At 33.9% G+C, this 12,047-nt stretch overlaps 2 protein-coding genes across 2 annotated transcripts; one reads left to right on the plus strand and one right to left on the minus strand.

Annotated features, from left to right (window-relative positions):
- Positions 1-3,816: 3,816 nt before the first annotated feature.
- On the plus strand, positions 3,817-6,037 carry LOC108739404. Its single transcript, XM_018473294.2, has 2 exons — positions 3,817-3,944; positions 5,667-6,037. The coding sequence occupies exons 1-2, from the start codon at positions 3,888-3,890 to the stop codon at positions 6,015-6,017; spliced, it is 408 nt and encodes a 135-aa protein (XP_018328796.1). The 5' UTR covers positions 3,817-3,887; the 3' UTR covers positions 6,018-6,037.
- Positions 6,038-8,130: 2,093 nt separating this feature from the next.
- Positions 8,131-9,724, minus strand: LOC108739405 (general odorant-binding protein 56a). Its single transcript, XM_018473295.2, has 2 exons — positions 9,616-9,724; positions 8,131-8,604 (listed from the first exon to the last, which is right to left on the minus strand). The coding sequence occupies exons 1-2, from the start codon at positions 9,664-9,666 to the stop codon at positions 8,254-8,256; spliced, it is 402 nt and encodes a 133-aa protein (XP_018328797.1). The 5' UTR covers positions 9,667-9,724; the 3' UTR covers positions 8,131-8,253.
- Between the last annotated feature and the right edge of the window lie 2,323 nt (positions 9,725-12,047).

Genomic DNA, 12,047 nt, shown 5'->3' on the forward strand with positions numbered 1-12,047 from the left:
TAGTCAGAGACATATTAGAGGCAGAAGCAGGAGTTAGGAGGGGTAGAGGTAGACCTAGATTAGATTACTGTTCACAACTAGTTCACGATGTGTGTTGTTCTAGTTTTAGGGAAATGCGAAGTTTAGCTCAGGATAGGAAAGAGTGGAGGTACGTGTCCAACCAGTCTTAAGACTGACGACCTTATGATAATGATGAAGACAATAGGACACAATGAAGAGACAGAATAGTAAACCCGATTCTTTACAAAAATATAAAATAAAAAATACATGTTGCAACATAGCAAGGAACTAAAAAACATCGATTTATTATTCCTGTTTAAGCTACAATGTGAACCCGGTTTGAACTGAATACATAAAAATTGTAATAGCGCACTGGTTCTTAAGATTCTTTCGATTCCTGTTAGCTTTAAATAGAAATCACAATCGGAGAGCTTAACGACTTCTCCTGCAAGCGTCTCTATACCATTGAGGCTTCAATAATACGCTTGCACAGCACACATTTGTGAAATATTCCTTTTCAATGGAAAACGTTGATAGAAGTCAAAGCCCCAGATTATATGTGCTGTGTATCGAACTATCGAATAGGCACTAGCTTAAGAGAGTAATCTTTTGCTTCATTTAATCTATATTTGTACATTAAACTGGTGGCAAATCTATGTATTATGCGTTTAATTCCTACCAGTTACTAATAGATAGTCCTTTTGGACTACGCTGGAGAGTAAGGTGGAAAACCCTCTTTAGTCTCTTTTTAAAAATCATGGGAATAGGTTGGCGGTGGTTGTGAATGGGTGAGAAACATGAGACGGGCGGAAATGAAGGCAGAAAAGCCTGAAAGATTATCTATAGGATATGACTGTCTCACTATTTGCTTCAGTGATCCAAGGAAAGCACAGAAAATCTTGGTCTAGAGCAGCCGCACCCGGATTCGAACCTGTGCCCTCCTGGATACTATACAACGTTCTAAACCTCTATGCTGTACCGCCCCGTAAGTTGATACTCTGATTGTGGTTGTTAACCGAGCGGCATGGCCTAGAGGTTTAGACCATTGCTCCGGGTCCGTCTGCCTTGGTCCAAGTTTTTCTGTGGTTTCCTTGGATCACTTAGGCAAATGCTGAGGCAGTAATATTCCACAGATAATCTTTCATTCTCTTCTGTCTTCATTTTGTCCGTCTCATCTTTCCCACCCGAACCACCACCCACCCATTCCCACGATTCCTGAAAGCAGGCTGAAGAGGGCCTTCCGCCCTACCTTCCGGCATAGTTCGGAGGGACTGCCCGCCCACCAGCATTACTGGCTGGTGGGAATGAAACACCCAAAAGAGTTTTTGTGGTTGTTTATTGTCTACCAACGGCAGGTTTACTTGTGTTAGTAGTTAGTTGATATTCTGTCGAGTCACTAGTTGGCTGTTTGTTGAGATACGAGCTACCTGAGTTTCATTGGATCGGCAAATTGACTCCATTTGCTGAATGTAACAAGAGAGGCCAATTTCGAGAACCTCTACATACCTCTTCAGCCGTTTTCCACACTACTACTACTTGATTGCGGGTGACCTTAGATTTAAGGGCGAACGTCCTGCAGTCTGCCCACAGGGATGTCCTTGGTTTCTATAGTTGGATACTAACACACTATGTACCTGGTGTAACACCTTAAACGGCTGCTAGTGCTAGGATTTCATACTAACTTTGACACCTGCCCGGCGCCCTGCCCGGCCATAGCGTGCTGATGGAAACCAAACTTCTTTTATATTAATTCCGTTACTGTTTTTCTTTCAGTCTCGTTAACCTTTAAGGTTTTCCATTTGCTTAAATTAATGCCACTATAAAAGTTGGTAAAATAATGTACTGAAAGGAGCAGTGTATTAACTAGAGGTAATCGTGATCAAACGTAATTGCTTTATTAGCTTACAACATCAATAACTATCTATAAGATGTACAGAGGTACCTTTCACTTTGAAAACTGCTTTCGTTCCGGTATTTTTTATTCACTGCTCGTTAGGCTTTTACTCACAATCAGGTATCGGCGTACTTTAGTTTCATATGTGCCATTTTGTCATAATTATTCCATTTCTATATTTTACGTATTGCTTCAATAGCGTGAAAATTCCGTACCAAAAAGCAATGCATTGTTTTGTCTACTAAATATGCGTGGCTGCATTATTTGTTTTAACGAGTTTTTGTTATTTTAATGATCATTTCCTTTTAAAAGCAAAATTATATATTTTTTATTAACTACTTACATTGATTGCAAAATGTTAAATCGTTAAAAGAAACCTACTAAGATTTTCATGAACGTAGAAAACGAACTCAAATATTTATACTGGTTACAGGAAACAATTGATATATGCAAAATATTTACAGTAGGACAGTATTTAGAATAAATTCAATACACAAAAATATTTATTCAAACTGTAAAAGATTATGCACTCCATTTCTATATAAATATTTCTCTTATCTCAGACCAGGTGCTTAACCATTTTGTTGTTAATATGTGCAAAAATTTGTCGAACAATAAAAAATTAAGTTGTAGTAAGTTAATAGCTAACAAAGACTCACCCCTAAACACTTTTTGGGCATCATTACCAAAGCAAGACAGGGATGTTTATAATAATTCTTTTACATCAGCTCATTTATTTATCTTTATATTCGATTTTAAATTCGTCGTTATAGTATATAGCTTTCCAATCCACATTGTTTTAGTCAGCGATCGGTACAGGAGATATAGGATTATTAACGGTTATCATTGAGATCAATGGTTAATAATCAATGGTTATTTAGCAGTTATGATATTAAACTTTAAACTAGCATTGGCAACGACTTGGTCACATGCAATTTTAGCATGCAAGGTTGCAAGGACATGAAGGATTAAATATGGATTGTAATAATCTCTATTTATTAACTGAAAAATCATTATTTTATTACTATTGTTTTTAAGATTTAGGCCCCAATGAATTTAAAATTGAAATTATAATTAGTATTTATTGCTTCTAAATGGTGTTTTCTTTTGAAAAAACTTTTTATTTTTTAATTTTTTGTGGCTGTAATCTACTAATTACTCCTACTACTACTACTACTATTATTTTCTTACTATAAATCATCCCCTGTTTTCCTACCCCTAGGGTTAGATTTTTTTTCAAGTTTATATGGGACCAACTTCGGGGTATACCCTTTCCAATAAAAAAATAATTATCAAAATCGGACAGTTCTGTAAAAAGTTATGCGTGGTCATACATTACAATCAGTGAGTGAGCAACAATCAAGAATCATCCCGTATTCATACCCTTAGGGTTGGAATTGTTTTTTCAAATTTATATGGGACCAACTTAGGGGTATACCATTTCCAATCAAAAAAGGATTATCAAAATCGAACCACTCAGTAAAAAGTTATACGTGGTCATACATAAAAAAAAAAATATATGCGCCGACTTGAGAACCTCTTCCTTTTTTTCGTCGGTTAACAAATTATATTTGGTCAGATTTCAGAAAGCTTTCCTTATTTTGCTAGTGGTCATTTGCTAGATAAATGTGAAGCGTTAATTATTACAGTCAATTAACCAAAAATATTCTTAATGAGAATACGCGATGTTCAACATGTGTTCGGTTTGTGGTTATTATTTGTGGCAAACTCGAAATTAATAGTGTCATTAAAGTATTGGATGGCACTACACGTACCTAACAAATGGACAAGATTTTTATTTACCATCGGTATACCTATTAATCAAACATAAACCATTAGCAATCTGGTTGGTTCTGATGACGCAGTAATACGATCCTTCTACACACATATGATATCCTCACATATATATAAAACAGAAGTGTTGAACTCGTCGCAATCAATTCCGCTCAATCTCTCCTGTTACTCAGTTATCTCATTATAATAGCAATTCAATATGCAGACGATTTCGTGTATTTCAGTTTTACTATTTCTTGCTGTTGGAAGTGTTTTGGTATGTACGATAACAGTTATTGTTTTCTATTTATTGGTTTGATAATTACAGTTACTATTTTGATATGAAAACACAGTTAAAATTGTCAGCTTGGTCCTTTTGAAATTCTGTCCTTTTTTTGTAAAATTTGTATCAAAATAAGAATATAATTTATTAAGTTGTAAATTGTTCACAAATTAAACGAAATATTAAACTACAAGATAACTTCATTTGTAGATAGTCTACCTATATGTAGGTAAATTTCGTAGTCTACAAATTATTACTTAGTCATTGTTAACAAATTGAATCAAAGGATTCGTCAGCTTTTAAATGAAGAAACCTTTTATATTTCGAAGACATATAGGCTCTTTTTACTGTGTTTTCAATAAAATTATCAATCTAGTCCTGGAGACTGAAGTTGCTACCATTATTTATTCTAGTTGATTATTATGTTGTTTAATATACTATTAGACGGTTCCAATTGTCCTATCTTAGTCAACATTAATAATGGACACCTCCTGTATCTCCTGTTGCATTTAGGCATAAACTTACAATAATAATTTAAATTTTACTAATCCATTGAAGGTAAAACCATTCCAGTATTTCTTGCTTCATTTTACTTTTATTAAACATGTTTCACAATTTGCTGCACCATCGAAAGTTTGAGTTAATTTATTCATGTATATATATATATCACATTCAGGATTTTCAAGTTCAATCGTCTTGTTTTCACAAGCTCGCTCAACAATCTTAATAAATTTCACTTTCTAGATGAGCCCCTTTCATGTATAATTTAACTAATTATATGTTATCAGGCAACCCATGACCATCTAAGCAAAGGTATCTATCCAAAATTTGGTATTTGATTTCGTTATTTTAGTCCCCTTTCGAACTGTTTCCATATGGAATGCGTAGGGAATTTTCTCATTATAGCCTCACACAAACATTCAACCGTGTAATTTTGAAAGTGGTCTTGACATCAAACGCCATTAGAATACGTCATTCAGTACTTTTTCACCAATCTGATAATTATTACCGTTGTAGAATTTTACATTTATCTCAAATGTTCAGTTAGACTGGAATGGATTCTTAACATTAATTACATCTAGATGTTATATTTTGTCATTAGAAGTGCTAACAACACAGTAAATTAGCAGTTGATTTAGACCTTCACAGTTGTTGTCTGAAGAAACTGCATTTCCGATTTCAAACTATGACTTATTGATGGAATCCCTTCGATGGATCATGGTGGCGTCAGAAATGTCCTACATTTCATCTCCAATCACATGAGATATATTTAGGAAGTTCATGTTATCGATTAAGGATCTCTAACGCTGTTGCTGAACTGTTGTCGATTCTGGATCTCCAACGCTGCCGCTGAACTGTTGTCGATGCAGAATCTCCGACGATGTCACTGAATTGTTCAGCGGTGGAGATTCTACATCGACAATTCAGCAACAGCGGTGGAGATTCTGCATCGACAATTCAGCGACAGCGGTGGAGATCCAGCATCGATAACAGTTCAGCAACAGCGTTGAAGACCCTAAATCGACAACATGAACTTCCTGACGATGTTCCGTATGGTAGAAGATGAAACGTAGTATAGTTCTGATGCCATCAATGATCCGTCTTGGGGATTTCATGATTAAGACGTGGTTATAATCCAGAAATCCAGTTCTTTTAACATAGTAAATTAACACAAGAAGTAAGTACGTTATTCAAATTGAAACGAATTGATTGCAGTGTGATCTCGCACCTGAATTGCAAGCAATTTTAAAGAAACGACAAGAAGAATGTTTAGCCAGCAATCCTGTCGACAAAAGCGTTTTAGATGAAGCCCGAAGTGGAAAGTTCGCCGACGACATTAAATTGAAAAACTACATATTTTGCAATTTGTACAAAGGATCGTTTCTCACTGAGGAAGGCGCTTTACGACCACAGATTGCTCAAATTAAACTAACTCTAGCTTTCGGTAAGGAAAAGGCCGAAAGTCTCGTAGAAAAGTGCAAACCTACACCCAAGGATGACAAACTCGATGTTGCTTTCGACCTCCTCAAGTGTATTTATAATGATACAAACGAATCTATTATTTAGAATAAACATTTTATAAACTGCGGATGCTTTTTATTGTTATAACAACCATAAATTTTAATATCGTGAAGCAATTTAATGTATGCACATCTATGAATGAACAATTCTCAAAGTGCCTCGCCTTTTTGGGAAAAAGTCTAAAACGTGATTTCCACTAAAACGAACTTTATCTATGAAGTAACTTTCTAAAACAAATTTTTCAAATCATCTGCATTATAGCTTGTCTGAAGAAGAATAAGAGTCCAGCTTCAGACAGGAACTTTCTATCCACTAAAATTTCAAAAATAAAAACTAACTCTTCCCCTTATTTTGAAAAAAGTATATAAAGACATTATGCATTTTACAAAGAACTGAAGAACCGTTTTCTTAACATTCCTTAATAAATTATTCAAAGGATAAATTTTTATTTCGGTTTGTAATATTTTCGGTAACCATCAAAGATGTAGAAAAATCCTGTTGGAATACCCGATTATTTTTACCACAATAACCTTTTCAATCGCATGTACATTAACAAAGTATCAATGCTTTCAACGGAAGCACGTTGCTATCAGTATTAAAGCTGTTTAAAGTGAGAATAAAATACAATATATGTAGGTACAATACAACTCATTTTCTCCGTATACTTTTCCCAGTAATAATATCATACAAAAGCAGCGAGAAAGTGAAAAAAGCTTTAACTATAGGAACGAGCGTAGCCGGAGGTGTAGGAAGCGAAGGGAGAGAACTCACCCCCGCCTCACCTAACTGACGATTGAAGAAAGTTTGTCTTCTCTTTTTTTAATAAATAAAACTCATAAAATATAAATATAAGCATACTAATCTTTTGCCCCTGTATATCTATCCCTACAGTTGTACTGTCTTCAATGATGTTGAAGGCGTCTTCGATGTATAGATTAAAAAGTAGCGGTGACAGTGTACATCCCTGCCTGAATCCCTTCCTAACATTTTGAAAAGATTAAGTGTGACTTTTTTCCTACCCTTAAATAAAATCCTAGTGACACCAGTCATTATTGGTATTAACTTACACCGCCATTTCGATTCTGATTGAATCAACAAATTCAAACTCGTGAATGAAACTTACTGAAATAAGAAGTTTCAGAAAATCGTATTCCAAAGTTCAGAAAATGTTATCTAACGTATCAAATGGGCATTTTCAGTAAACAACAGGAATAGTTCAAAACTTACTATCCTTATTGCTCGTTTTTATTTCGAATACTTGATTGCTGAAGAATTGTCGTCGTAGGAGACGGTGTAAATTTTATTATTAACGCAGGACGTTGAACGTATGACGCTCGATAGTCCTTGAAAAAGAGCCAAGTGGAAGGTTGAGATTAAATATTTACCGAAATCTTAGTTTCAATATAGCTACATTTTTACTCAACAAGTCGCATCCTTTTTTGAGATTTTGTTTCATCAAACAGGAAGTCTCTTACAAGTTTTAAAGAAGCAGGGAAGAAAGTTCTATTGACAAATATTTTCTGATCAATCAGTACAAATTACAAATTCGATTGAAACTCAATTTTTAAAAATAGAACAATATATAATAACCAGTAGCCAACCTATAAAATATTTTTTTTATTGTTTCAGAATGACTTCACTTCAGGATTTAGAAACGGCATGTAAGTAAATAAAGGGTAAGTGTTTTTGTATTTAGATATCTCCTAATATCTACTCAAATTTGAATTCTCCAAAACCCAAATCCATTAACCCATGAATTACAATTCTCTTATACTATATTATATAACATTAGTTAACGAGCTATTGACTTAAATTTGATAACGATGGTGGTAGTTTACCATTTAATTCTTTAATTTGGTGTAATTTCTACTAAGTACCGTATGGGTAGATTACAAAACAAATCGAAAAATTAGTACTCATTGAACCAATGTTAGAGTTGCTTCCTAACGTTTCGCTAGCACTATCGGCGAACTTCTTCAGAGGTATTTCTATCTCCGATGTTTGATGTGGCAACTCAAAATTACTACGATCTTTAACTGACCGCAAACAGTTTTTAGCAATTTTTCCTTCTTCTTGGCATTTCTTCAAATATTTTTTAAATTAATAGTAAGTATACCGCAATTAAAGAAGAAGACATTTAGCTTTTAATAGATATTTACTCTTATAACAGTATCTAATGTTTGTTGCACTATGATTATTGCCAATAACAGTACATTTTATGAAATTTCAGTACATAAATCATAACGATTCAGTTCATGCATTTATTAAAAAGAGAAATATCTTAAATTAAACTGAATTTAGTTTCGTTGTAGACGCATTTGTAAATTGCTTCTGCCGATTCCTTTTTGTCTAAATTCTTCTGGGAGGTACATTTTGCAACAAGTTTCTTCGCATTTTCGGCAGCAGTTACTGATGCTAGTTTGGTTTCAAGTACGGCTGTCTGGATTTTTCCATCGGGTGTAATAAATCCAGATTTTTCAATGACGCAATACAAGTAATCCTTTAGAGTTTTATTATCTGCAAGATCCCCTTTGCGTGCTTTTTCAAGAAGTAGTTTATCTGCTGGAAACGATTTTAGACATTCGTCCTGGTGTTGCTTTAGCTTAGCTTTTTGCTCATCAGTCAATGTCGCCTTGAATGAAAAACGTACATAAACAGTAATTTAGAGTAACGAATGACTAACATTCATTGCGACCAATTGACTTATTTTTACTGTTATCTGAAGAATTTTATATGTTGGATAATATTTCTTGGTTTCTTTATTGTTTGTTAGTTAAGGTGTTGTTGATTGATTAGAGAAATAGTACTTTAATGGAATAGTGGGATAAAAAACATAAATATTTGACGACTGCCTTTTTCCATTAATCTTATGATTCGGGAACAATACGATTCATCAAAATGAGAAAAACAAGTCATGATCGTAGCCGATATATACAAATATCAATATTCTATATTTAGTAAACCTCCCGCTGTATCATACACATTTAGAATCATTTACTCAATTTCCTACAAAACGAAAGATAAAATGTAATTATTTATATTAATTTTTTATTATTTTATTCCCAGAAAAGTATTTGAATTAAACCAGAATGTACATTATTAGGAAAAGCTCTTAAGTTCATAAAATATTAAAAAAAAATCCGTTCTCGTAAAANTGGAAGAAAAATATTCATGTTACATACTTTTAGGCAGATAATAATTCAAAATTGGAGCGCTTTCCCATTAAACCTGAGGCGATTAAAGTACCAAAATACTTTTAAAAAAAGGTTGAAAAGCTAATTCTTCAAATTTTGTATTTTATTACCTACCTACTAAAACTAGCAAAAAGTGAGTCTTCATAAAGTTACGTGTTAAAATTTTCTCTTTTTGGACAAAAATTATTTAAACTTTAACCCCATTAGAAGCCTTCATTAATAAAAAAGTTTTAGCTATTGATTAGTATAAAATTTATTGTTATTTCAATCCACATTAAATTTTAAAGCCTTTGGAATAGGAAAGTATATTTTTGTCTGTTTAATTAAATATGAGCTTCATTTTCTCTCATTCTCATTGAATTCTTGTTAGCATTAAACGTTACCCACTATTATTAAGTAGGTATAATAAATAAATATCGATCTAAAAAAATTTAAGCAATTTAATTTACCTGAACTGTGGCAATTACAGCAAGGATAACAACACTGTACAAAACCTTCATATTTGATCACGATGCCTTTGTATGTGTTGAAGTTGCTGGTCTACTCTTTTTTGAATGAATGAAGGGTTCTCCAGGCACAGAATGTATTTATACTTCGTCCCGTAATACATTCATACGATACACAAACGCCTTATCACTGTTTCATATTCAATTGATGGTTTATAATATTCACTTCAAGTGTAAAATGTAGACGTATGTAAGGATACATTTTCAATGTACACTAGCCTGCAAAGTTCATGATACATCACAGCTTCCATTACTCGTTTTAGACCCAATCGCCCATTGGGTCATCAGGTCGTTAGCCTTATATTTACCACGAAAAATCAAGACCAAGATCGAATAAGTAAGACCAAAACCACGACTGGGATAGTCCATGATCTTCGTCTTACTGTCAATACATTTCTGGAAAACTATTAGAGAAAAATAGAACGCTAAAAGCACAGACATTATCTATCATAATCCGCCATTTTGTATTTAATCAACACAAATGATAGCGACATGTGTCCATCAGTTGAGTGATCTAAACCCAATTGTATTTAAAAGTATTTCAAATTGAAGTATAATTTGAGTTTTTGATGTAGGTAGATATATAATGGGTCAGCCAGGATCTAGGATCAGGACCAACATGTACCGTATATATTTATCTATAGCCTCGGTCCAAAATGGGTGATGATATACTTATGCATTTAGTGTCTTAAAATTAATAAAATGTATAGGCAAATAGGGCAATAGAAAATGCAAATACAAAAGTGATGAAACTTTGTACCTCAAGCAAAACTTCAACGTCCTGGATTAAAACCCATGGAGTATCTATGGGGGGAGATGCAAGAAACAGTTGAAAATTCAAGGGTGGCAAACCAACACTTTAATTGTGACTTAAAAACTAGTGCTCTTAATGTCACAGCAACTACAGAGGCTTTAGACGAGAGGATGATACAATCTTCTATACTAACTGCTTCACGTACTCTTGGATTCCATTTTCGTTTGTTCTTGCTGCTGTACCATGATTTTTGCCGGCAGGTGTATACGTACTTATACACACTTATATAGAAATGCATATTAAAAAATCGCCTGGAAATATGCATATTGTCATAAATACGTATGTTCATGTAAGTCGTTAAATTAAAAGCCAGGTCTCTTGAATCATTATAAACTGAACTCAAAAGAACCTGTTGGTGCTTCTTTAGTAACAAATCAATTTGCATAACTTGAAATTAAGTCTAAATGTACTAATTAAAAGTAATTTACTATGTCTATCGGTACGCAGTAGATGATTATTAAAAGTGTTCACACACTAATTGTTTTTTATTTCATTTACTTTACTTAATTGGTTAATTATTAAGAAGCTGTTGACTAAGGTTCTGAAATGCAAAATGGTTACAAAAATATTAAATTTCAAAGGTCCTTAACAAATAAATTAAAGATTGTGATAATAGTCAAGGGAAACTCAACAGCGGTCCACATGATCGTTGAATTGTCTCATATGATAGCTATTTTTAAATAAATTGGTACCTGTGATTTAATTCGTGTTGCCAGAAAAGAAACAAATTACACCTAGAAAAAGTTATGTCGATTAAAATGTAAAAATTGTAATTTCATTGTGTTCAAAAACTCATACGAATTTAAATAGACTATAAGAAACAGGTGTCGTAAAATAAAACAATGAAACATTTTTGATAGGGAATTGCACATTGCGTTATGATATTTCGAAAAATCACTCAACAAAAATTACATTATTACCTAATGCGTTTTCTTAATTTCGTATTCGTCATACACATAGCTGCGCTGTCAAGTCCAATTGTTGAACCAAAGAAAAAACTTTAAAACACCGGAAAGTAGAGCGGAAGGCCCTCTTCAACCCCTTTCCGGAATCGAGAGAATGGGTGGATGGTGGTTCGGGTGAGAAAGATGAGACGAACGAGATGAAGACAGAAGAGAGTTAAAGATTATCTGTGGAATATTACTGCCTCAGCATTTGCCTAAGTGATCCAAGGAAACACAGAAAAACTTGGACCAACGCAGACGGACCCGGAATCGAACCGAATGCTAAGCAATGGTCTAACCCTCTAGGCCATGCCGCTCGGTTGTTGAACCAACCCTTATTTTGGTTCTTATACCTACCTATAAAACCGCGTACAGAAATGAGAAGCGTACCCTTCCAGATATGGTGAACCAGCGCTTGTCGGTAAAACAACCGCGATCAAAACCCCTTAGTGTAATCAGGGTTACAAAACGTCTCGAGCATGGTGGTATATAAAAATATTTTGCCATCCTAGACTTGTCTACTTATGCGATAGTCCTTTTGGAGTGGATTTTCCTATTTGGATCCTAAACCACCTGTAGATAATTTAGAATCTCACGGGCCTAGGTCATTTACATTT

Source organism: Agrilus planipennis, unplaced genomic scaffold (assembly GCF_000699045.2).
Source record: "Agrilus planipennis isolate EAB-ADULT unplaced genomic scaffold, Apla_2.0 scaffold123, whole genome shotgun sequence".
In the NCBI taxonomy this organism is placed as follows: Eukaryota; Metazoa; Arthropoda; class Insecta; order Coleoptera; family Buprestidae; genus Agrilus; species Agrilus planipennis.